The sequence below is a fragment of the Dermacentor variabilis genome, chromosome 3, assembly GCF_050947875.1.
Source record: "Dermacentor variabilis isolate Ectoservices chromosome 3, ASM5094787v1, whole genome shotgun sequence".
Lineage (NCBI taxonomy): Eukaryota > Metazoa > Arthropoda > Arachnida > Ixodida > Ixodidae > Dermacentor > Dermacentor variabilis.
Genome location: NC_134570.1, coordinates 70,662,480 through 70,690,224, shown reverse-complemented (window position 1 = coordinate 70,690,224; position 27,745 = coordinate 70,662,480). Strand labels below are relative to the sequence as shown.

The window sequence follows — 27,745 nt, the reverse complement described above, 5'->3', positions numbered from 1 at the left end:
GTGGTGTGGCTTACATTCAGCTGGTTGAGATCGAGCAATCGGAGGGCATTCGCCTGGTTCACCCAGAGTGCTGGGCTCCGGCTCCGAGCGCTTAGAGGTGCTTTCACCTTCGAGCTGGAAATGTGACCAAGCTTCAGCAAAATCTCATTCATGCGGCTACTTAGATTGCTCTGGGAGCAGCTGAAAGTTCAGCTGGGACAGCATTACTCTGGCTCTGATCTCCAGAGGACTTCACCTCTTTGCAAACCGAGTTGGAGTATGGCAGGAACCATTCGAGTGTACCATTAGAAGCGCTCGTTGAAGGCACTTTGAGCAGCTGATATGCAATCCATGGCTGCAGCGTAGGAGTCTTAGGTGGCTCAGTGCTTGTGGCATTGCATTGCCAAGCAGGAGGCTGTTGGTGTTGTGCATGTCAGCAGCAGTCCCATTTCGATGGGGGCAGTATGTATAAAAACATTGCTCGTGTACTTGTTAGATTTAGGTGCATGTTACTGAAACCAAGGCAGCCAAATTTAATCTGGAGCCCATCACTACTGTGTCTCTTACAGCTTAGATGTGGCTTGTGGAATCCTCACCCGTGCTATTGGGACAAAGGAACGACAACACAGTAGTGCGAACAATCACAAGAGCATTTATTGCACCTTTCATAGACTAATGCCTGCTAGCCGAGTTGCTATCCACAAAATATGCCGATGGGCACGTGACAAATCTAGCAAGTCCGACTCAGTGCTACCAGATAGTGAGCAAATATGTTCGCCCCATGCTGGACACCAACGCCTGGTCGTTCGCACGTACGCGGTCACGTGATCGGTGGCGCGTTCATACCAGGCCTCGCGATACGGTCCCGCAGAGGCATGCATCGGTGCATGCACGAAATGTTCGCACCACTTGCTGACCCGCAGCCAAAGGGGAAGAGCCTTCTCCTTTCCGCGCCCAAGTAACCTTGCTGTTAGGTGGCGTTAGCAGAGCCACACTCGCGCCATCTCTCGCAATGCGCTTCAACCACACCGACTTCCACGGGCATCAAGCCACACGGTGAAGCCAGATTACAGGAGACGGGAGCTACGCGGAAAAGCAACATATCAGGGGACGCGTGAGAGTCGCGTATCCCCACAGGCAGTAGTATGTTAAACCACATCATTGAGTCTGGGTGAGGGCAGCAACCTTGGCAAAGGGATGAGCAAGCTTTTATATGCTTTGAAATTTTAGCATTAGCACCAATGCAATCTCTGTGGTTGTTTGCAGTATTATAATGTTGCCAAGGCCAGCTCAAGTTAAATAATAGTTTCAGCATACAAGTGTGAAACATGTCATGAGCTTCTCATAGAGCAGATAACCTTCCTGTCCATGGAGCAGCTGTAATTTTCTGTCATCACAAATTTAAATGAGTCAATTCAGTGGTAATAGCTTGTAGTGACTGTTCATAATGTACATCTGATACCAGTACTGTAAGGAACATACAAAATTTCACGTGCACTTATACATGATATAGAATGTTTTAGACTGGTGTCGTGTCTTCTCAAGTTAGTACAGTGCCTACACATAGTTATGCTTTTCAATTAAGCCTATTAGCTGTGCAGTTTAGTTATAATCAAGTTGCACTCCAAGTAGAAATAACCTAATTATATATAGGTCTATAGGTTATACAGTATAAGCATATATTCATTACATGCTGATATTTCTGAGAAACATTTTAACTTAGAAATTAAGTGTGCTGGGACAAACAGCATCATTCCAAAGGAAGTGAGCACTCATGGCACGAATATTCATAGGGGTTCTGAACCACTCCTCAGGCTTGGTGAAAAAACACAATCCACGGATAGCATACATTGCTATCAAGACCGCAGCCAAATTTTGCAGCCGTGCAGGGTGCATAGATCTCGCAAGTGGAGCGCAAAGTCACCTTTCTCTGAAACACTCTCCTTTCAACAGAAGCCTGCTCCTCTCTCTTTTCTGGATGATTTATTTCTTACTATAGTAGATTCCCTCCCTTATGCAGCTGCTATTGGCCAACAGCTGCCATCAATAAGGAAGGGTGTTTGGCTCAATACACTTACTGTGTATATTTATTTACACGCTTTAATAAACAGGCTTAAGTAAGCGAAAATCTGCTTTGAAATTTCTTTTATAATTAAGTACTTCCAGAAGAAGCTGACTATCTTCTGCTCATGCTCGGCCATGGCCACCCGCGCAGGTATTAAACTTTGGCCACCCTGCTTATCGGTGTTGTAGCCATCAGGTCTTGCTAAATTCGACTAGTTTTGAACACTCAACTAGCATGGAACCATGCAAAACTTAAGATCAGATCACATGCATGCTTGCCAGCGCACACTCACTCCTGGCCACTCCTGGTAAGATGCCTTGGTAGACTTTGCTTTGTAATGAGTTAATGATAGCTTATGATAGGGCTTCAAAATGTACAAGTTGGATGTGTCTACTATCTGTCCATTGAGCTGGTGCAAAACAAAGCCGGTCTGCACCATGTAATACAGCCCAAGGAGGTTAAAGAAAAACAGTTTCCTTTAACAGTTTCCTTTAACCTCCTTGGTACAGCCATACAGGAGCATATGAGCGTTACCGAGCATTCTAGCCCTGTTATGCACAAAGCAAACGCTGCAATTGCATATAGCTGTAGTCTGCTATGTAGCGTAGATACTATGGCCACCGCGGGGTGCTGCGACGAGTCCACTGGCTGAGTGCACTGCGTTTCGCTAAGAACAACTATGTTTGGTGCATCGTGGATGCCAAAATGGGAAGTAGTGATGTCTACAAGAACATCCAAAATCAAATTTGCACTGCGCACCACGGTGACGTTCAGTAGGCGGAGCTTTGTGGGCACACCCTGCTCCATCATAGCCTTTGCAGTGCAAATCATTGAAGGAGGAGCGGAAGCACCGCGAATGCTATGCTTGAGTGCCAATAACTCTGCTTCTGATGAAGGCACTGAAGAACATCATTTGGCAAAGCATTTGGGAAATAGTGTAATTTAACTTCAAATGCATTTCTCAGTTTTGATAAAAAGTGGTTCATGGCTGTTTCCGTACTTTGTGGGGCAACTTGCACTATGATTATTCAGTCATCATGGGCATGACTGGGAGTACTGGTTTTGGAATGCGGTTTGTTGAATTGCATTCTGTACTTGAGAGCCTGTTCTATGTCCTTGTTAGCATCAGTCTGTTCAGTTCCCTCTCACATTTTCTTTTAGCTTCATGGTTTCACACTATTTCAGTGAAGTTCAGCAGGCCTTAAAAGATTTGAAAAATCTTCATGCACCTTTTCACGCAGCTTCACCCTCGTGTATGGCGTATGATAGCCTATATTGCTTAAGCAACAAAAGCCCACTTAGCCACACAAGCAATATTTCATGCAGCAGTATCAAATAAATGTGGTGGCACTGCTGCTGGGACTGACAGCCATTGCCAAGTGAGTGGTTAGCTGGCATTTCAGAAAAACAATCTCGTGACCTTGCAACCATATGGAAATTTGCATGCTACGCTATGTTTCTAATGATAAACACTGTTTTATAGCAAAAAGACTCGGCAGCTTGGGACAGTCGGGCAGCCACACTGAACTCTAGGCTGTCAGCTGAACCAAGGCAATGGTTATAACTCCCATCATTTCTATTCCATGCTAGTTGAAACACCACATTGAAAACTGTAATAGACACTAGCACTCAGTATTCCTCTAGGCAAGTTTTAAGAAAATTTATGGCCCATGACGAAAAGTAGGAAAAAAAGAAACTCTTGCTGGTAAAGTGAAGTGAGAAATTGAACGTGAACCACTCATTCACATGCAGCTTGCATGGAGGCTTTTCTATTCACCCTCAGCCACCGTCATCTGCAGAAACATGCCAGTGGGAAAGGGACAGTACAGAAAAATGGGAAATGGAAAAATGAGTACACACAAAGGTTTTGTCTCCCTCTATTTTTGTATGAATAGCTGACAACCCATTAACAATTGTATGAAGTTTTGATCCTTGAGAGTGTGACATTTGTGCCATATTTTAAAGCAGCTGTTTCCGAACATCTGCCAAGTGCAGCGGGGCTTCGGGTTTGAAGGGGGCTTTTTGTGACATTCAGAAATCGGAGGTGGTGATCAGTGGTATCAAAAACGGCTTGCATGTGGTTTAGTCAGCCTAGCCTGATGCAGCATTCTCAGGTTATGTTGTGACTGAGCATTCAGCAGCACCCACCACAGTGGCTTCGCAGCTGCGGTGTTGTGCTGCTAAGCACGAGGTCGCGTATCAAATCCCAGCTGCGGCGGCCGTATTTCGATGAGGGCGAACTGCAAGAACGCCTGTGTCCTGTGCATTACAGGCACGTTTAAGATCCCCTGGTGGTCAGAATAAATCTGGATCCCACCACTACGGCATCTCGTAATGAAATTGTTGTTTTGGCTCATAAAACTCCAGCATTAAATTCGAGCATTCAGCAGCATAGTAGAGAAGAGAAAGTAGGAGGGCTGTTAAACATTTCGAGAGAACAAAGCCCCTTACCACAAATAAAGCCCCTTACCAGAGAAGGGATAGCAGAGGACCAGGGTTCTCCTGTGTCAAATGTGAGGGTGCATTCTGGTGCTTTGGTCATGGTGTGGCTTGCAACCACTCTACTGATATGGGCATCACCAGCTTTTGAGTGTTTACCAGCAATTTGCGATACCATGTCATCATCATCATCAGCCTGTTTTATGTCCACTGCAGGACGAAGGCCTCTCCCTGCGATTTCCAGTTACCCCTGTCCTGCACCAACCGATTCCAACTAGCGCCCGCGGACTTCCTAATTTCATCGCTCCACCTATTCTTCTGTCGTCTTCGATTGCGTTTTGCTTCTCTTGGTACCCATTGTGTAACCCTACTGGTCCAATGGTTATCTAACTGGCACATTACATGACCTGCCCAGCTCGATTTTTTTTTTCTTGATGTCAATTAGAATATCGTCTATATCCGTTTGCTCTCTGATCCAAACTGCTCTCTTTCTGTCTCTTAATGCTATGCCTAGCAACCTTCGTTTCATCGCTCTTTGCGCGGTCCTTAACTTGTTCTCAAGCTTCTTTATCAGTCTCCAAGTCTCTGCCCCATATGTCAGCATTGGTAAAATGCACTGATTGTACACCTTTCTTTTCGGTGGTAATGGTAAGCTTCCAGTCGGCAGCTGGCAATGTCTGCCGTATGCAATCCAATCCATTTTTATTCTGTGAATTTCCTTCTCATGATCAGGGTTTCGTGTGATTAATTGACCTAGGTAAACGTACTCCTCCACAGACTCTAGAGGCTGACGGGCAATCCTGAACTCTTGTTCCCCTTGGCCAGCCATTCACCATTATCTTTGTCTTCTGCATATTAATCTTCAACCCCACTCTTACACTCTCTGTTAAGGTCCTCAATCATTTGTTGTAACTCATACCTAGTGTTGCTAGACAGGACAATGTCATCTGCAAATCGAAGGTTGACGAGATATTCACCATTGGTTATCACTCCTAAGACTTCCCAGTTTAATAGCTTGAATACTTGTTCCAAGCACACAGTGAATAGCATTGAAGAGATTGTCTCTCCTTGTCTGACGCCTTTCTTTATAGGTATCTTCTTGCTTTTCTTGTGTAGAATTAAGGTAGCTGTAGAACCTCTGTAGGTATTTTCCAAGGTATTTACGTAAGCGTTCTGTACTCCTTGATTACGTAATGTCTTTATGACTGCTGGTGTCTCTACTTAATCAAATGCCTTTTCGTGATCTATGAAAGCCATATAGAGAGGCTGATTGTACTCTGCGGATTTCTCGGTTACCTGATTGACGACATGGATGTGACCCAGTGTAGAGTACCCCTTCCTGAAGCCAGCCTGTTCCCCTGGTTGACTTGTGACTTAAGTCCAGTGTTGCCCTTATTCTATTGGAGATTATCTTGGTGAATACTGGAAATAAGCTAATGGGCCTATAATTTTTCAATTCTTTAACGTCTCCCTCTTTGTGGATTAGTATAATGTTGGCATTCTTCCAGTTCTCTGGGACCCTTGAAGTCAACAGTTCGTATAAAGGGCCACCAGTTTTTCAGGCATTATGTCTTCTCCATTTTTGATTAAATTGACTGTTATTTCATCTTCTCCTGCTGCTTTTCCCTGTTTCATGTCTTGCAAGGCCCTTCTAACTTCATCACTAGATACAGAAGGAGCCTCTGTAACCTGCACATTACTACTTCAAATGGAAGTATCATGGCTGTTCTGGGTACTGTACAGTTCAGTATAGATTTCTTCCACTGCTTTTACTATATCTTCAAGGTTGCTGATGATATTACCCTGCTTATATTTTAGTGTATACATCTTGCTTTGTCCTATGCCAAGTTTCCTTCTCACTGATTTCATGCTGCTTTCATGTTTTACTGCTTCTTCTTTCTCGCGTTACAATTTCGAATATCCCTTATCTTCTGATTGTGGATCAGTTTTGACAGTTCCGCGAATTCTATCTGATCTCTTAAGTTGGACACTTTCATTCTTTGTCGTTTATTTATTAGGCCCTTTGTTAATTGGGAGAGCTTGCCTACTGGTTGTCTTGGTGCCTTACCTCCCACTTCAATTGCTGCTTCTGAAGCCAGCCGAGTTAGGGTTTCATTCACTCCCTCTACGTCATCCTCATCTCTCTGTTCTAAGGCTGCATATTTGTTTGCAAGTGCCAGCCTGAATTGGTTTGCTTTTACCCTTACTGCGTCTAGGTTGGCCTGTTTCTTCCTGACCAAGATTACTCTTTCTCTCTTCAAATTGAGGTCAATCTTAGACCTTACTAACCTAACCTATGATCACTGCACTTTACCCTAACACTTTTACATTGTGCACTATGCTGGGATCATCAGAAAGTATGAAATCAATCTTATTTCTTGTTTCATCATTAGGGCTTTTCCAGGTCCACTTTTTGTTCCTATGCTTCCTAAATAAGGAGTTCATTATTTGCAGCTTATTCCTCTCCGCGAATCCTACCAACATCTCTCCTCGAGTGCTAAGTTAGTTAATTAGTTATTAGTTGATCAGTTGGTAAGTTACATTTGGTTAGTTGCTTTAGTTAGGTACATAATAGTTTAGTTGGCAAATAATTAAGTTTAGGTATCTAGTTGGTTAGCTTTGTCTGTTTATTATATTCTTGATCTAGTTATTAGTATTATTTTGGAAGTCAATTACTTTATTAATTTTTAAAATTTAGATCAGTTATTTAGGTTTGTCACCCATATTAGTAAGTTAGTCATTTTCTTTAGATAGGTTACTTAGTTAAAGTAGTTATAAGTTTGTTTAGTTAGTTTTGTTAGTTATTTACTTTAGCTAGTAAGGTTAGCTATTAGGCAATTAGTCCAGTTTGTCTTGTCAGCTTATTTATTTAGTTAGATGAGTTAAAACTTAGTTGTCAGGTGGGTGATTTTTTCTTGTTATATTTATTTCAGCTAGTTATATTAGTTATTTAGTCATTTGGTTGCTTGGTTGAATATTTTAGGTTATTTAAGTCAGTCATTAGTTGCTTAGCTTAGTTATTAGTTGAGTAATCCATTCATTAATCCATTAGCCTTGTTAACTATTAATTTTAGTTATTGCTGAGTTAATTTCAGTATTTGGTGTCTTTTGTTAGGTAGTTTAGTTCATTATTAGGTATGTAATTAGTTTTGTTAATTAATAAGCTTAGTTCTTGCATTAGTATACTTAAATAGGTATTAGTTTAGTTAGTAAGCTAGGTTAGTCAGTCACCCTTGGAAAGATACAGAGCCACACAGCAAATGTTAGGCATTGTCGCTATCATGAATCGTGCTGTCACCACACAGGGAGAAATGTACAGAGCAAAATTTAAAACGCAAGCAACCAAAAACAGCAACACAGGCCTTTAACGCGTAATTACATAAAAGAGTGACATGCAATCACTCTTTAGCCAGATTTCAACGATGGAGTAGTCCCAAGTGCACGTTTTGAATTCTGAATTTCTCACGTTATAGTTTCGGATATCCCTTATTATCGCCTTGTTGATCAATTTTGACAGTTCCGTGAATTCTATCCTATCTCTTGAGTTGGATACTTTCAGTTTTTGTCGTTTCTTCATTAGGTCCTTTGTTACTTGGGAGAGCTTGCCTGCTGGTTGCCTTGGTGCCTTGCCTCCCACTTCAATACTGCTGCCTCTGAAGCCAACCTAGTTATGGTTTCATTCATTAGCTCTATGTCATCATCATCTCACTGTTCTAAGGCTGCATATTTGTTTGCAAGTACCAGCCTGAATTTGTCTGCTTTTACCCTTACTGCTTCTAAGTTGACCTGTTTCTTCTTGACCAGTTTAACTCTTTCTCTCTTCAAATGGAGGTGAATCCTAGCCCTCACTAACTTATGATCACTGCACTTTACCCTGCCTATCACTTCTACATTCTGCACTGTGATGTGATCATCAGAAAGTATGAAGTCAATTTCATTTCTTGTTTCACCATTAGGGCTTTTCCAGGACCACTTTCTATTGCTACGCTTCCTGAAAAAGGTGTTCATTATTCAAAGCTTATTCCTTTCTGCGAATTCTACCAGCAACTCTCCTCTAGCATTCTTAGAATCGACGCCGTAGTTGCCAATTGCTTGTTCACCAACCGGCTTTTTCCCCACTTTTGCGTTGAAGTTGCCCATTACTACAGTATACTGAGTTTGCACTTTTGTCATCGCTAATTCAACATATTCATAAAACTGATCTATTTATAGATCATCGTGACTGTATGTTGGAGTGTAGGCTTGTACTACGTTTAATATATACCTCTTATTAAGTTTGATTACGACTACAACTACCCTCTCATTGATGCTGTAGAATTCATCAATGTTGCCTGCTATGTCCTTATGGATTATGAATCCCACCCCATGTTGCTTCTTATCTGAGAGACCTCTATAGCAGAGGACATGTCCGTTATTCTGTAATGTATAAGCCTCACCAGTTCTTCTAATCTCACTAAGGTCGATGATATCCCTAACAATGTCTCATAATTCTTCAAAAAGTCCTGCTAAGCTATCCTCACTCGAGAGTTTTCAAGTGTTAAGCGTTGCAAGGGTTAGTTTCCATTGGCGGCCTGTCCGGATCCAGAGATTCTATGACCTATGACTGATTCGTTGCACACTCGAGTGAGGCCTCGTGCCGTGACTACAGAGTCGGCAGCTACCCAGTAAGGAAAAGAGATAATTATATGTCAGTACACCTTTACATTCAGTTGAAGTTGGTCAGAAAAGTCAGCCTTGCTGTAAGAGGATGCCTGGTAGATTATAATTTATGTAAAAGTGAAAGCGGCATGGCAGCAACGCCGCATTGAAGTTCCCTCTTAAGCTGTCTTGTGACATCAATTGATTTTCATAGTCTGTGCTCTGCGTCAGAAGATTGTTGATAGATAAAGATTGCATTTAATTCTGAATGTGACAAGGACTTGTCGAAGCAAGGTTTGACAACTTTTTCTGCATAAATGTTGCAAAAATGGCTCAAAGCTGCAGTTTGACAAGCTAACTGAGCCGTTTTGACGTGAAACTCAAATAAAGGACAATGGATTTAAGCACCAGTGTGCACTTTCTGTATCCTTGCGTCCTGTGCACTCCAGACTCACATTGGGCTCATCCTCAGGCTGTTGATATTGGTTACATATGCATGGAGAATCTCTATGTGCTGTAAAGGTTTAATCTTCTTTGCTTGTCAGTTACCTGCATGACAGATGTCATTTCTTGATCATTATGTGGTGATCAAGAAATGACATCAAGAACCTTTTTATGTGGGGATCAATAAATAATCTTGCCCCTGTCCCCCTCAAATGTACAGCCGGATAAAGCCGCTTGTGGAGAAGAACCTGCATGATGCTGTTCTCCTGGAGCGAGAGCTGAATAATTACCTTTCCAAAGGTATCCAGAACATTGACACCAAAGCCATGGGCCACTGCAGGTGAGTTCATTTGCCTCGACACCAATGGTACGCGTTGCACCACAGCAAGTAAGGAAGAAATGCGGAAAGCCTTTCTTATCCACAGTGCATGAATTCACTCACTGCTTGATAGTTTGTGTGAATGCTCAACTCTCTTGTGTGTCCCACCATTCGGCTTTCCTGCATGACTCACATGTGAGGCGTTGTTTAGTTATGTAGCCATGACGAGAGATGACACAATGTCTTCCATTTTTCAATATAAACATGCCCTTCAAAGCCAATAATTGAACTTTTAGTATATGAATTATAATTTATTGAGTTATTAATTTTTTATTCTGACACCTTCAATGCCCGAAAGCATTACAGAAAAGACTAATGATTAGAAATCAAAAGGACACAGCTCTGTGGTAATGCAGTTGCAGCACACAGTAGTCATCAATGTCACCTTCAAATATTGAAATATTAATGATGTTGACAATGGAGATGGGCAGGTGGTTCCAGTCAGTTGCTGTCATCAGAACAAATGAGGCAATAACAAAGGCAAGTTAATGCTGCAAAAAGGCACGCCTTTCTTGCTGTGGTTCACGAGTTTCTTTATTTTGTTGCTGCTGCAAATGATGCTTGTAGTTGTAGTAGTCCTTTGCATGTTTAAGAGCTTTTACAGTAAAAAGCAGTATTTATTTTCTTCTTTTTGTTTTTGTTATGACAAACTGGCTTAGTCCTGTAGATCTGGAGGCAAGAAAGCATGAATGAAATGTCTCTGCAATAGAAGGGACCCCTAGCCTTTCCCAGGAAATTGCTGGAAAAACCCACAACAGCACTTGCCTAAGCACTTTGTGAATTGTGAGATTGATCTGTCCAGTCGGTCACTGAAACATACACTTACGAGAAACACTTAAATGAGTTTAGGCTGATGAAGTATTCTTTCAAAACTTCATTTTTGTTAGTTTTGCAGTTCTAGGTTGATTATTAATAGATAAAACTGCCAAAGTTCACTCCTATTTATTTGTTAATTTTGTGTCAAAAACTCTGTACTGGTATATCAGTGTGACATCACGGCTTTCAAATTTTTGTATATTGTGTTTGTGGGACCTGTAAGTGTTCTCAAGACTCAATCTTTGGCTATTTTAGCATACGACATAGCCTATCTGTACCAATGCAAACATTAACTAGGTCCAAGCAGGTGCCGTCAAATTTTATAGCATCACAGCTAACTGGTCCAGGAACTTTAGAACAGTGTCATCACCAGTCTTATTGTTTTTGCATCTTTTCTAGTTTAGCAAGCCTTTCCTCTAAGTTAGAATGGCTTTTTTTTTTCAGTATTGTAGAAAGGTGATTTACTAATGCAGCTCAACCTATCCTTCCCTTTAATGTCTCTTCACTATGTAGATGTAAACAGTTGGAATCCCCTCGTGGTTTCAGATGGAAGCTCCAGCTGCGGTATGAAAATGTGATCCTGGCTGACCCGAGGTACTGTGCAGAGAAGAATGTGGAGAATGCTCTCTGGAAGTCTGCCTTCTACCAAGGTATTGAGACGTTCCGTCGCATCATGGAAGAGTGCCCCGAATTTCAAGATGAAGCCAAGACACAACTTCTCAATCTGGTTGACGAGGTGAGAAGATAGCCAAAGTGCTGAAGACTTTGGAAAGTGTCTAACGAATGCATGTGAATGTAGAATGGGTTGCACTTTTAACAGCAAATAGCTCTTAACAATCTATTACAAAGTTTTCAGTTTATTTGTGCATACATAACTAATACAGTGTAGACCATAACGCAAGTCGCGGGGGTTGTGAAAATCCACGCTATAAGTGGTACTGCGTCATAACCAAAGCATGCATTTTTGTGGGCTCTTGCAAGCACTAAACGGGCGACCTACCTTTCAAACACAACTTATTTCACATTTCACTCACACTCGCATACAAAAAACATGTGCAGCTTGCACTAGTGGTGCAAGGCTGAAGTCAACAGCTGAGCTGATCACCTAGCTTTTATGTGGCTTGCCTAAGTTGTTTGTAGGTTTTGCAGGTTATGCTAGGTTTTGCCAAGTTATTGGTAGGCTTGGCTGAGTCGTTTGTAGGTTTTGTGAAGTTATGGTAGGCTTGGCTAAGTTGTTTCTAGGTTTTGCAAGGTTATGCTAGGTTTTGCTAAGTTGTCACGACGGGCTTGACACTGGAAGTTTTAAAGCAGTCACAGGCCAGGATCGCTTTCTTGGCGACTTCGAGCATTCAGGTGCTGACTCTCGCGTTCCATGGACTAAAACTCGGAATCCTTGACTCGGCGTCGCCTCTTCTCAGCCGCCGCTTTGGTGTGGTGTTCCAGATCAGCTCTGTGGCGACGTATTGCTTCTTGCTTCCCAGTATGGCTCCCTTCCTGGTAAGCCGCTTCTTCTTTGGGCGTCCAGACTTTCTTCGCTCTTCCCATAGCAGCAGCATGCACGTATGGAGTAGAAGAGGCAAGAGGTGTGTCGCCGCGCCGGCTGTTCCGAGCTTTTACTCGCCTGTGACGTCACAACTGATGTCAAGCTGATCACGACATGACAGAAGCTGAAAAGGTCGGGCACATGCTTAAGGGAATTGCTGACGGCCCATTTAATCTGCTCGTGCAAAAGCTGCTCTACAGTTGATGCAATCATTAAAGAGTGCTGACAATTCGAGCAGGCCAAAAGCCAACACATCTTGCAACCATTCGCCAGACTTCCCAATACTGCCGCAGCGTCGACGTGTGAAGATCAACCCGCACAGCAGCATGCGTCGCCATCAGAGGACGTGTTGTGAATTGTTAGACATGAACTGGATGCGATGGCGCCCGCAGCTTTCTGTTTGCGCAGCCCTGACGCTACCACATTTTCAGTTCCCCTCATACAAGCCATCATTTGCCAGGAACTTGAAAACATTCGTTTACATTCTGTGTGTGCTGTCACCAATCCCAGAGCTAATGAACACTCTTCTACTATTTTTACTCCACCCCGACACTTCTCTCCGCGTTATCGCAACCCGACATCCCCTGCTTGAATCGTTCAGTGACATCTTTGATTTCGGCGACAGACGTTTAGGCCAAACATCTGTTGTTCAGCACCGTGTAAACACTGGAGACACGAATCCTGTTCGTCAGCATCCCTATCGTGTAGCGCATGCTGAACGTCGAGTCATCCAATCAGGAGTGGACAAAATTCTCTGCAAAGGGGTCATCGAGCCATCAGCCAGTCCTTGGGCTTCGCCTGTGGTAGTTGTGAAAAAGAAAGATGGTACCTGGCGTTTTTGCGTCTATTATCGCCACTTAAGCAAGATCACGTGAAAAGACGTTTACCCACTACCACACATCGATGACACCTTGGACTGCTTGCACAGAGCTAAATACTTTTTAAAAAATCTTGTCCGTCGATCTTCAATCTGGCTACTGGCAGATCTCAGTTGATGAAATGGACTGCAAGAAGACGGCCTTCATCATGCCGGATGGCTTACACCAGTTCAAAGTCATGCCTTTTGGCCTATGGAATGCTCCTGCGACATTTGAACGTATGATGGACTTTTCTGCGAGGCTACAAATGAACCACCTGTCTCTGTTACGTTGACTACGTTATTTTTTTTTTCTCCCACGTTCGGCAGCCACCTTACCCGACTCTGCCATTCTTGCGGTCTTCCGAAAAGCCGGCCTCCAACTGAACTCCACGAAGTGTCAATGCGGGCTCTGTCAGATAACTGTGTTGGGACACGCCATTGACGCATCTGGTGTCCAACCACATCTGGAAAAAGTTCGCGCTGTACGCAGTTTCCCTGTGCCACGCTCTGCTTCTGACGTGCGCTGCTTTGTCGGCCTGTGTCCTTAGTTTCGCCTTTTCGTCGAAAACTTCACTGACGTTGCTCGGCCCTTGACAGATCTTCTAAAGAAGAACACTCCATTCTCATGGGCCCAGAGCAGGCTTACATGTTCGGCACTTTCATGGGATTTCTGACCACCCCTTCCATACTTGGCCACTTCGATCCATTTGCACCGACCGAAGTACACACTGACACAAGCGGCCAGGGCATCGGTGCTGTTCTCACCCAACAACAGAATGGTGCCGAGTGCGTGATAGCTTACGCCAGCCACCTGCTGTCACCTGCCGAGAGAAATTACTCCATCAGTGAGTGGGAGTGCTTGGCTTTAGTTTGGGCTGTCGCCCAATTCAAGCCATATTTGTACGGCCGCACGTTTTTGTTCGTTACAGACCACCACGCAATGCACTCTGCTGGCTGTCTTCCCTCCGGGACCCGACAGGACGACTTGTTGACTGGGCTTTGCGGCTTCAGGAATTTTCGTTTGTTGTCAACTATAATATGGTCGTCTGCACAAGGACGCAGACTGCCCCTCTCATCACCCCGTGGATCCCCCTGATCCTGCTGCGCATGATCCGATGACCTGCATGATGGCTTTTGCTGACATGACCGACATGCGCGCTGAGCAACAATGCAACGAATCCTTACAGTCCATCATCGCCGGAGTGCAATTTGGCAGCACTGACTCCACGTGCCGCATGTTCGTTCTGCACGATGGCATCCTCTACTACCGCAATATCAACCCTGACGGCCCTCAGTTGCTGCTTGTCCTTCCTCGTCATCTGCGATTCGTCGCTCTCGAACAACTTCACAATGCACCGATGGCGGGACACCTTGGCGTTTTGCGTACATACGACCGCGTACGACGCCAGTTCTTCTGGCCGGGTCTCTACCGCTCCGTGCGCCGTTATGTCGCAACTTACGAATTGTGTCAGCACAGGAAGGAACCTCCCCTGCCACCTGTCGGACGACTCCATCCATTTGAAGTTCCCTCTGAACCGTTCCTTTGCGTAAGCCTTGATCTGCTTGGCCCTTTTCCGACGACAACTAGAGGGAATAAGTGGATCGCCGTCACTACTGATTATGCAACATGCTACGTGATAACAAAGGCATTGCCGACTAGTTGTGCAACAGACGTCGGCGATTTTCTCCTCCACGACGTCATTCTCCACATCGGTGCACCTCGACAGTTACTTACAGACCGCGGCCGCTCGTTTTTGTCTCGAGTTGTCGACGACCTCCTCTGTTCTTGTGCCACTGAGCACAAGCTGTCCACTGCCTACCACCCACAAATGAACGATCTTATGGAACGTCTCAATTGAACAATCACAGAGATGCTGTTGATGTACGTCTTCAATGATCACCGTGACTGGGACGCCACGCTGGCCTACGAGACGTTCGCATATAACTCATCCCTACATGACACCACAAGATATTCACCCTTTCATCTTTTGTATGGTCGTGACTCCACATTGCGATTTGACACCATCCTGCTCGTGAAGTCATCGATGGCGCTCACATGGCACGTCAAGTTGCCCAATCTCGTTTATTAGCCTCGCAGCATGTATAAAAAGAGCGTTATGACCGGTGCCATCGCGATGTTAAGTTTGCGCCATGTGCTTGGGTGCTCCTTTGTTCACCATGTCATCGGGTTGGCCTCTCCCAGAAGCTTCTCTCTCGCTACACAGGGCCTTATGAAGTCCTATGTCAAGTAAACGACATAAATTACGAGATTGCGTCTCTACAGTTTGATGCATCCTCAAGTTCGACGCCTGTTGACGTCGTCCACGTTTCGCGGCTGAAGCCATACTTTGCTTGCAATTCTTCGCCTACCATGCGCCAAGACAGCGCTTCACCACCCGGGGGTCCTGTTACGGAAGGATGAAAGAAGAAGATCGCGGGGCGCTGGTTGCTGCGTGTTGTTGGTCGTCGGCTGTCTCAACTACTCCGACTCACTTTGTATATATATTGTAAATACAATCTTTTATACTCCCAACATCCCCGTAACAATATCATTAAGTTACAAGCTCATGCCTGTAACTGTTGGTAGCCTATAAAGTCAAGCATTGATACTTATAACGAATGAACGAATTAATTGATGCATTGAATTAAATGTTTGTTGTCGATATTAGCATGTGATGAATATATGCTTATAACAAACATTGAACATAGCAAAGTCATTTTCGTGCTGGATGCAACTCCTTTAAAAGGATCCTCTACTGTATTGCATTGAGTCAAGGCAAACTGACAAATGCTTTGCATCACTAATTCCTGGATATGTATACCATACTAGCCAGCACAAGTTTTCTGAGCTTCTCTTTCTGCATATTTTCCAGGGCACAATCTTTTACGAGAACCTGCTGGACAAGTTTCAGGAGACGTATGGTTTCAACTTGAACCAGTTTCTCGAACCGGACATCTGTAGTTCCTTGGGCGCCGGTTCCTCTTCATCAGCAGCCAGTGTCGCCGGAGGAAGGGCTATTGCTGACTCCGTCAGGCTGGTGCTTATCTCGGTGCAGAAGATCTACATCTGTCTTGGAGATCTGGCTCGGTATCGAGAGCAGGCCATGGGCACCACCAACTATGGCAAAGCTCGCAGGTGAGTTGAGCCCATTTCATAAGCTGTAATTTCACGAAGCAAGTGGTTGCAACAAATAGCACGCTGCTGCAGTCGTGAAACATTGCTTTCGTAAAGGCTAAAATTTAGTCCTCAAAGGGACCTACAACCTATTTTTATGGCACATATCTTCTTTAGTTCAATGGAAAGCTTACAGTTTGATTGCGCAGTAGTGCAGTTGTAATGTGGAAAGCTTCATTGGACATCTTCTATAAGAATTTTTCTACGGGTAGCCATGGCCATGTTTATGTAGCTCTATGCTTGAAATGGTGATAAGTGAGAGCGATAGCGATTGTATATCAGCGCGAGAGGGAAGCTGTTACATGTACATTCCTACTCGTACAAAATCTTTCATTTATCTAGGCAATTCTCGTGTGATTTATGCTTCCTGCAATATTGAATAATTTCTATGATCCTACAGTTAAACATTGATATAATGAAGTTGGTAAAATCAGCAATTTGCTTTGTTATACTTAAATTTTGTTATATTGAAATTCAATTTTTTATGCAAATAAGTACATTCGCTGACTGAATTTTCTTACACTAAAAAAGCTAAACGATTTTTGGAATTATCATCGTTACCGTATTTAGACGATTGTAAGTCGACTCTAATGTAAGTCGACCCCCTCCCCTCCCCATATTGTGCGACAGGGAAAGAAAGAGCATACCCAAGGGCGCATTCGATAATGAAAATTTATTAGTAGCTGACATGGACACTGGACTGCTCATCTTCACTAGTGCTGCCATCGTCATCGTTGCTACAGTCCCACAGTGCGTCATTGTCCCGCGAAATTTCGCATTTGGCAAACGACTGCACCATGACATCTTGTGGAACAGCAGCCCACGCCGAACGCACCCAACCACACGCAGCCGTCAGGGAGGCTCTTTTGACAAGTCCGGTTAGCGTAATTTCGCGGTCTTCTGCTGCCAGCCACTCATACTCACGGCGGAGCAGGTCCTTAAAAGGCGAATATCCGGTCTTGTTTCATGACCATGTCACACTTCACTGGCAGGGACCGATCGCGCATTTCAGTGACGTACGCCGCAAGCTTAGCCTACAGCTCCGGAAAGCGTCCAGACTTCGGCACGTGGGAAATTTCTCACTTGCCGTGACAGGTGAAAATTTCGCTTCGCTACAGTCGCCACTGTCGCACCACCTGTTCCGAAACATCGAACTTGCAGCCCGCTGCGCAGCAATTTGTTTCTTCGGCGTAAACGATGGCAGCCCTCTTGAATGCTGCTGTGAACGAGTGCCGAATGATTAGTGCGCCTGGAGCACTCATGTCGACTGAGGAAGCATAGAAGTAGCACGTAGCTGGCAGTCAAGTGGAACGCGTCAAACCAGTGCCTTTCGTCAAGGAAGCTAAGCGCAACAGGCAAAGAGAAACCCGCGAGCGGTGTCTGCTCTTCCATGAACTACCGATGCTCCCCGCAAGCACCGCCGTTATGAGGGGGCCGCCGCGAATGGAACAGCGGCGCTTCCATCAACTATCGACACTCCCTCATAAGTGTTGTGTGCACTGTGAAACTCTCAAACATGTTGAAAAACCCTTCCGAAAAGCGAACAAACATGCGGGATAGCAAAAAGCTATGGGTGGGGCCATAGAGCAAATATAAAATTGTAACTACGTTGTAGCTCCCGTTGGTCTCGCTTTTTTGGCGGTGCCATGTTTTGGTTTCGATTGTAAGTCGACCCCCACTTCAGATTTTCAAATTTTAAAAAAAGTGGTCGACTTACAATCGTGTAAATACGGTAATAGAGACTTTTAGCGTGTCTGGTAATCCGGCAAGCGTGGGTGCTTTGGATGGATTGCTGGATGGTCGGGGGCGTAAACGTGAGCGGCCGGAGCGGTGCAGCCGCCTGGTAGTGTAGAGCTCAACCAGGGAAACACAGTGCCAAAATTGCAGTAACCTACTATATTCTGCATCACTGCTGGTGCAAATTTTCAGCAGTGGCGTAATTGTCTTCACAATTACGCTGCTGTCGAAAATTTACACCAGCAGCTAAGAAGAATATAGTAATTGGCTCTGTGTTTATGTGGTTGAGCTTGGCACCACCAGCTGGAGCCACCGATCCGGCCGCTGACATTTACGCCCCCGCACGTCTGGCAAACCGCCCGTGCTTGCCGGAATACCGGACGCACTAAAATTATCTAATTATAAGAGCAATCATTTTGTTGAATTAGGGAGTAGACGCCAAAAGATATGGTTTCACGATGTGTTGACGATATCTTCACATCGATTGTATGAAGTGAAACCAGCCACGCTTTGACGTCTGCTCACCCCCCGCAGCTGATAGTGTCGCCCGCAGTTGGACATTGTTACTATGAACAGCACCGGCAGCACGAGGAGGAATGCTTCATCTGCTTCTTGCTTCAGTGCATCTCGGAAACTTGAGATTGCGCAACCTCAAGCATAAATGCACGGGAAGACAGCTCAAGATGCCTTGCCATCTCAGCTTGCCCACTCTGTGCTCATGCGGCAGATTGCTTCTAAAACCGTGCGCACAGGCTGCGTATGTGTATAACCACACTGAGAACCATGTGCAGCCAAGGCACTGCTCTAGAAAGGACAATGCACTCCAGCCTGACCCCCTCCGCCCTTCCATGCACTTGATCGCGGTACCGCAATCTTGCACCCCCGTCCCCCCTTTCCTTTTGCTTGTGCAAAAAGATGGAGTTCATCAAGCTGCCATCCTTCTCGGCACACCCTTCCATACTGTCGCTCGGAGGTGTAGTATGCAACAATAGGATTTTATCCTATAAATAGGGAGCAATAGGATCTTATCACACTAGGACTTCATCTGGAACATGTCGCTGCTCTGGTTTGGCGGGGAGCGGGTTGCAAGCTGCACACAATTTGAGAAGTGTGTTCGCAAGCAGCAGCATGTAATTCGACCATTTGATCTGCTTACTCGGAAGTTTCTGTTTCGGTATTCTTCTGCGGGCGCAATGAAATTTCTTTATATTGAAATTGTGTATAAATATTGGTTATATTGAGGATCAAAATATGTGGTTTTGTATGGACAAAAAGTTATAAAAAGTTGAACATACTTCACTGTACTGTCGCCGACCGATTATTCGGACTCGACGGAGACTGTCAAAGCGTCCAAATAATTGGGAGTCCGAATACTGTATTTGCCCAAAAATAAGCGACTGTTCCACAAGTTGCCAAACGCAGGGTGCCGTATTCTCGGTTAGTCACTTTTATTAGAGATACAGTAGAACCTTGTTGATACATTGTTTTCAATTAAATTCAATTCAATTTATTTTTCATTGATAATAATTTGTACAAAAGAACTGCTGGGCCAGTATCCAAAGGCTATTGTAGGGCCCATAGTCACATATGTAGCAGCAGCAACAAAGTCAAGCACATATCTAGTTATTAGTGATACAATCTAATACAGTTAGGTGGATACATACAATTAAAACCAATAAAAGAAGAAAACAGTGCATATCAATTATAGTAATAAAACAGAACTGTTAGGAGAATACATACACACAAAAAAACAAAAAAGAAATAGCATATTATATGTAGAAGTAACATATTTGCAAAGGTCTGTGCGCAAGTGTTTAGGCCTTCTGAACAGATTCAAGAAGGAATAATCTGGCTCAATATGAAACAAGTGGAGAACCAGACTGACGGAAAATCGCGTACTTCTTGATACTTAGGTATAGCTTTTTTACAGCAGACATGAAATGGTTGGCCATTTTTACCTCAAGAGGTACTACGTTCCAAATTTTGGCACCATGAAATTCAAGTAGTCGTTAGCCATACGACTACTTGAGTTTGTTGTTATGTACGTTTTCCTGGTGCCAACATTCGCAATTGAAAACACAAAAAATGACCCGATAGAATCACGCTCATTTTTTACCGGTCCATATGTTCCCGGAAAACATGATTTTTGGCTCCAATGTTCAGTACTTTGCTAAACTACGATCATATGATACGTTTTCCGGCCGCTAAATCCCACGTAAACAAGAAAATGCGCGATGTGCGCAGGAGCGAGAACAGTACTGTATAGCTGCCCGCCACGGCAGCTTCACTGCAATACTCGCCTGCCCGTCTCATATGAAAACACTGGCGCTCACTCAGTTTTTCATTTCGGTACCAAGAAATCTTCTCCTGGGTCATTGCACGTGGCATTCACAGCTATCACCGCCAATCCTATTACGATAACCACCTTGGTGTATCTGTTTCACAGCGCGCGGTGCCATTTGAAGTGTAGTGCATGCTTCTACTAGGATAACGGAAATGTGCCGCCGTTCCCTGCTGCAGACTGCGATCGTATATGTTTTCCGACTGCCAGATCTCATGTGAACAAGAAAAGTTGTGAGCAAATCTCCACCCGGGTCACTGCACACTGTATTCGCAGCTATCGCTGCCAAACCTCTTGCGATAAGCACCTTCACCTACCTGTTTTACAGTGCATGGTGCATAGTGCCGTTGGTACCGTACTGCACGCTTTGAGTCGGCGATAATGCAAACGCGTCGCCGTTCCCTGCTGCAGGTGGCACAATGTGGGCATCACGTTTCACTTCGGTGGCATCCGGCAGCACCCACCATTTCTATTTTGTTTTGGTTTCCCGTTGCCCTCTTAAAACACCATGCGATAGGAAAACAACCAAACGCATCTCGGGCTGCTGGAGCACCATCAGCTCGACGCGCGTCGGTGTCTCGGGCCACAACAATCCTCACGACACTTCGCATTACGTAGATGTCAACAACAGTTGAGTCTGTTGAATTTTTTTTAGTTACTTCGGATGGTATGTTTTCCCAGTTAGTACGTTTTTTCACGCTGTTTTCTTCCAAAATGTATGAACAAAGTTCTACTGTACCTTCAGTTTCCCGTTACTATAGCACAAGGTGCATCGGTGTCTAGGAGCGACGGCATTCTTGGCATTGTGCCATTTTCACTATCACTGTGCGGAAATGCTGCCATCTGTCAACGTGTCTTGTGCCAATCACGAGAAATATCGGGAAATTCAAAATATTTTTCGAAACTAATTGTTCATGAATAGTGCCGAGTTCGTCAATGCATGTTGCTCCACACACATATGCTTGACCTTGGCCTAGACATTTTGCAGCCACGATATTCTGCGAGGCCTTTTTATGCTAACCCTTCTCACGCTTCGTCAGTGGCCAGAGCCATGCTTCGCACACATTATTAGCTGGATGAGCTGGCCACGAACAGTAGATAATAAAGATGGCATAGAACAGAGTGGAAGGTGTCGCAACAAAATCGACGCCTGTGTCTTGGCTATTGTCGTGTTGTTGCTACTGATACATGAAAGTGCAGTCAATGTATGCCCTGAACTCTCATCGGCGACTGTTTGATTGTTTAGGCTTTGCTAGTTCGAGTTTTGCAGAGTGCCGCCAATGTGGCCGGTGATGTCTCAAAACGAAAGTACTATCACTATTTCTGCTTGACTAGGTGGCCATATTAGCACACGGTCGTGCATTCGGAGCCCAAATTATCACAAAATGCGCTGTAAGGTGTCTAAAATTGCAGTCGTCCTGTCAATGGGGCCGCGGGGCTGTCCGAATGATCAGTCATTGACTGTGTTGAAGTTCTTTACATCGAGGTTTAATTGTATATGCAAACTTTTGTGATTTCCTGTCGAACTGCTCCGGTAATTTCCCAAGTCAAGTCGATTTACTTTTTTTGCCAAGCCAAGTGAAAATTGCAAAAACAGAACAATGCCATTACACTTGTTTTTACATCCATGGGTAGTAAATGCTAGGAAATGCCATTACTGTTCTGATAGTGCCAGCACCTCTTTACTGTACAAGTCACATTTTATGTCTTGCAAGTAGACCATCGAACTCAAGGGACTTGCTTACAATATCGAACGTTTATAAAAGCCACCATGCAATGGGGGATTCTGCTGTTTCGCTGTTCCTCTCGTTTTCTCGTGTTATAGTATGCCCATTCCTATTGTATACCAAGTGCAACAGTGGTCCAGCAGTGTGCTCTATTGCAAGCTGTGCTGCCTAGTCATTCGCTGGAGCGTTGTGTTTGTTGTGCATTCCGTCGGACATAATATTTCTTTCCTCTGTCATTCCTCTCCGCAGCTGGTACCTGAAGGCCCAGCAGATAGCCCCAAAGAATGGCCGTCCATACAACCAGCTTGCCATTCTTGCGCTCTATGCGGTAAGTTCACATGACTTTTCATCTTTTGCAGTCTCTGCACCATTTCATATTGTGCAGTTGAACCTCGATATGACGAAGTTATACTTGCAGTGGAAAACTTCGTTAAATCGCGAGCTTTGTTGATTTGAAGTTTTAAAGTTTCAGTATTAAAAATAACTTCATAAATTCCCAGAGCATTCCAGGTGGATAATATCTTCTTAGTAAGCGTTTATAAACAAAATAGCAAAAAGGTCGGGCCATAATAGCGTGGTTATGAGCACCAGTGCGTGCCGTGCAGATCGCACCGAGAGCAAGGAATCGATGTGGCCCACGGCGTCTGAGATTTGCGTGTGTTGTGTCACACAGTGCCGTAAATCTTGGACGCCATAGCTGACCGCGCCACCCACAAATTAAAACAAAAGTGTAAAAAGCTACAGTTATTGGTCCTGAGCACCCCCCCCCCCCCTCTCAAAAAAAAAAAGTCAGTTTCGCCAATGCTGGAGCATTGATGGCGGTAGCAAAGAGGCTACGCAAAGTAAGGTTCGTGGTTTTATCGGTGTCACGCACGTTCAGGCAAACATTAACACATCTCACTCGATGTCCATGAACTCACAATTGCAACGTAAGCGAGCGCTTCCTGCCCTTTCTCTCGGAAACTTGATATTACAAACAACTTTCAACACTAGACAGCAATCAATCAACACTAGAAACGTGGGAACAACAAAATGCACGGGGCCACGGCATCATTCATTTCGGCTTGCGGCAGAGAGATTGCCTCCAAGATTATTGTGCGCGGCCTGTGCATGAACGTGTGTGCAGAAGATAAGGCAAATAGGCTGGCGTTCCTGCCCTCCCTCCCTCCCAGCGCCTGCTTGGATCACACTACCGTGCATTCACTTCCTCTCCATCCCTCTTGCACAGAAGGAATTGTCGGCTCTCATGTTTCTTCGAGTTGTTTACCAACTCAACAAGCGGCGCAGCAGTGCTTCCTGCCTACCGTGTCCCAGTGCACGTGCTTTGACAGCGGTGTATTGTCGCTCAAACTTTTCATGCAGAAGAACGCTTGAAATAACTTTTGCCTCGGCCGACATAGTTTTTTGCTAGATTTACTAGCCATACAGGTTAGGTTACAAGTACATGATTGAAATGGACGAAAACATTGTTAAATTGAAACTGTGTCACGAAGTTACTTCTTTAAATCACGAAAATTAAAACATGGTTTTCAATGCAACTAAGGTCGAGAAATGAAAATAGTTCGTTACATCGCAAATTTCGTTATATAGAGGTTTGTTATGCTGAGGTTTAACTGTAACATTTTTAGGAGAAAGCATGCAGAGAAATGTTGTTTGCCTAATTGGCCACTGGGATCTTGGCATCAGACCAACAATACATATGCTGTCATCTCTCTCTGCTCCTATGAAATAAAAAATGAAAATGTGGATTAACTTCGTCTGTGACTTTGACTTCAGTTAATTTGATTTTTCGCTTGATTTGAGCCCGTCTGTCACACAAAACTGACCGCAGTGCGTTACGATGGTTACCTAACTTTCTTTTTCTGTGTTTACTTGCATTGTGGTTTCAGCATTTCTTTCTCTCCTTGTTTTTTATGTTAGAAACATTGATGTTGTATTAGGAGGTGCATTCGTTATGCAGGGAAAAATATTTAGTCAGAATTTTGGAATTCTGAAAGTAAGAAAACTAGTTTGATTAGCCTCTTTAACATGTTTGTAACATGTGTGCCTACTGCCACAAATAATACAAGGATTAGGGGTGTGGGATATAATAGGGAGTTTTAGAATAGGGGCCCCAATAGTTCGGGGCCCCAAAGAGCTTTGCGGGTGTTAGCGTTGGGGCACGTAGGAGTGAAGAGTTTTAGAATAGGGTTTTACGTTTGCGGATAGCGTCTTGCGCTGACAGCGCCACTACGGCGTCAAAGAAAAGCTATTAGAAATAATTAAATAAAACATACCATTTTATGATAGGAATAATAATTTTGGCTTTCGTGTATTCGCATTTAATTACAATTTGGAGGCTATTCTGTAAGCAGCAAACAATTAGTTGCGCTTAGTTTTGAGCAAACCAACTTTACTAGCCTTCACCAGCCAAGCTTAGCCGTGTTAGGCCTACGAGCCATAAAATCCACAATCGAATTCAAAATCAGCGGCGTCTAATGAGTCAATCTTCATAACACACGCTAGTTGAAAGAAAGCGATAACCGCAGTCACTTCTCCTAGCTTGCGAACTTCACGCGTTACCGCGAATCGAACCCAGTTTGGTGCTAGGTTAGAGCCGTCGCTTCGATGGGTGCCGCCATGTTTGCCGATGCAAAACTGTTGGGGCCGCTATTTGGGCTCCCGCTAAATCGGTGAAATAGCGTTCCCAACGCAAAACCCAAAGGCAGTTTGCGTCTTGCGCATGCGCAGTGGCTTCGACGCTATTTCTTTGGGGCCCCAAAACGTTTGGGGCCCCTATTCTAAAACTCTCTAATATGCACAGCACGCTGGCTGTCAGTGAAATAATAGGGCAAGCAGCTGACAGGGCTCGGAGTCATTTATTTTCTTATTTATTTGTACATAATTACCAATAGTTACCACTCGTGCGATATCTCTATGGTAGTCCACAGTCGCCTAAGGCTAATGAATGACGATAGGTGGGCCCAACGGGTATTTAGATACCTAAATTTAAGGCTGTATAAACATATTATTGTAGACGTCTCTACATTCTACAGTGAAAGTTTGGCCTCTTCGGGGAAAACTGCAGGAATAGGCACACACAAATGCACCATAGAATGCAGTTGAACCAAGGGCTGTAACAGGTGCTTGTTGGTACAAGATGGCAGTGCCGTTGCCAAGTCATGCGCATTAAAATTTTCGGTGTGGCCTCACAATGTTAAGCGTCCTGAAAGTGGTGTTTATTGAATCGGCAGGCAACCTTGTATGCATGGGCCTTAACGCTGTAGAGTTAGCCAGTTATATTATCTGGCAGAGTCGTCCCGACTAGGCCCTTGTCACATTTTATGGACATTGACTCTACCTAGTTTCAATTTCATTTTGTTATTCTTTAAGTACAATAAACGGGTAAGACACAATACACAGATGACAGTCTCAAAGTCAAAGACTGCATAAGGACCCTCGGTTAATAACAACAATGGAGAGATGTATCAAAGGTGAGCAACCTAGGTAAAACAAACAAACACAGTCTCAAGAAATACAACATAAAAAAATTAAATAAATGAAAAACAGTTGTCAGTGCATAAGCCTATCGTGCATAAATGTACTTACTGTCAATATATGCAAATGGCAAATGTAGTGTAATGAACAATGTGAACTTAGTTACATAAATGGGTAAAAAAGCTTAAGGGCATGACTAAATGCATGAAAGTATGAGTATGAGGATTTAATGGTGTTGGGTAAGCCATTCCACAGTTTTATAGCAGCAAATGATGTCATTTTTCCATATTTAGAATGAACCATAGGCAGTAGAAAATTGGAGTTACATGCAAACCTAGTATTATTACCATTAATAAGGTACCTGAAATCAACGAATTAATGTGAAAGCTCTTTATTAAGTAATTAATAAAACATAATTGATAGCTAGTAGTTGAACAAAAAATGTTAAAACAAGGATGTCATTTTTTTTTACAAAATAATAGAGTAGCACTTGTGAAAAAAAAAAAAAAAACCGCTGTTAGTGATAACACGTATTGCTTGGTTTTGTAAGTACTAAATAGACGAGATATGACAGTAATATGTATTTTCCCAGGAAACAATGCCATAATTGATGTGATTGTGAATGAAAGCAAAGTATAATGCTAATGACACCTCTTTTGAAAGATATGCTCTTGATTTGATATTGCTCTAATACTGAAGATACACTTTTGCTTTAATGAAGGCAATGTGTTGAGAAAACTTAAGGTTGGAATCTATTTTGATGCCCAAAAATGATACACAGTTGGAGATGGGAATGTAACGACCATCTAGACTTATCTCAGGCATGCCAGGTAGTATTCTTTGGCTTGATCGGAAAAATCATGAATTGAGTTTTGGTAGGATTGATAATTAAATGATTGGAAAAACACCATGCAACAATCTGTTCAAGCTCATTGTTTAGGCTAAGGATTAAAGTTGTTAAAGATTTGTCACCCAAGGAGGTAGTAGTATCATCTGCATATAGTATGCAGTGTGCAAATTTAAGACACATAGGTAAATCATTAATATACATAGAGAATAGTAAAGGGCCTAGTATGAAGCCTTGTGGTACACCTTGATTAGTAACTTTTGTATCAGAATAAGCACCCCCCCCCCCCCCCCCAAAAAAAAGCTGTTTGTTCCCTATCATGCAGGTAACATTTTAGGAGTTTTAGTACTGGACCAGTAATTCCCAGGGCTTCTAGCTTAGTGAAATTATGTTATGATTAATCATATCAAAAGCTTTAGTAAAGTCCAAAAATACCGAACCAACGAAATTACCTGTATCAATCGACTAATGAATGTAGTTGGTGAGGGATATTAAAGCTAAATTAGTTGAACTGCCAGTGCGAAAACCAAATTGACAAAACTGCAATAGATTAAAGTTCTTAAAGTAAATATTAGACACTTACAAAATAACTTCTCAACAGCTTTACTAATCATCGAGAGAATAGAAACAGTATGACAGTTAATCACCTCCGTTTTATCACCTTTCTTATGTACTGGAATAATCTTAGCCCATTTAAAGCAAAGTGGGAAAAATACCACATTTAAACATATGAACAATTATAACACAAAGTGTATCAGAAGTAAGTGGTGCAACAAGTTTTAGATGAAATACAGAAATATTATCTGAGCCAGGGCTAGTATTCTTCAGAGCTAATACCATGGAGCGTACCTCATCTGCAGTTACGGGAAAGAGAAAAAAGAATGATTGCAGCGATAAATGGGATAAGTAGCCGTCATATGACGACTGCTGTATATGTTATAGAAGTAGTCACTGAAACTATTTGCTATGCTAGAAGAATCAGTGAGAATTTTACTGTAATTTATTTTATCAGCGGTACTACCGGACTTGGGTAAATTCATGAATGCACTAAGAAGTTGCTATTGTTTTTTGGCATTTTTCTTGTGTCTTGCAAATTCAATTTCGTAATACTGTTGTTTAGACTTCTTTAGCAAATTATTCAGTGTGTTACAATATTTTCTATAACGTGCCGGTAAGCATACATTAAAAGGTTTCTTTTTAGTCTTTTTGTATATGTTTTCGTTTTTTTCCCATACTAGCCAGTAAACGTTTCGTTACCCAAGGATTACTGGAAAACTTA

At 43.4% G+C, this 27,745-nt stretch overlaps 1 protein-coding gene across 1 annotated transcript in view; it reads left to right on the top strand.

Annotated features, from left to right (window-relative positions):
* LOC142575854 (telomerase-binding protein EST1A-like) overlaps positions 1-27,745 on the top strand; it is a 98,302-nt gene that overhangs the window by 4,917 nt on the left and 65,640 nt on the right. The window contains exons 3-6 of the mRNA XM_075685555.1: positions 9,786-9,905; positions 11,307-11,496; positions 16,036-16,298; positions 22,392-22,470. Coding sequence (XP_075541670.1) covers positions 9,786-9,905; positions 11,307-11,496; positions 16,036-16,298; positions 22,392-22,470 — 652 coding nt within the window. The remainder of the gene's footprint in view (positions 1-9,785; positions 9,906-11,306; positions 11,497-16,035; positions 16,299-22,391; positions 22,471-27,745) is intronic.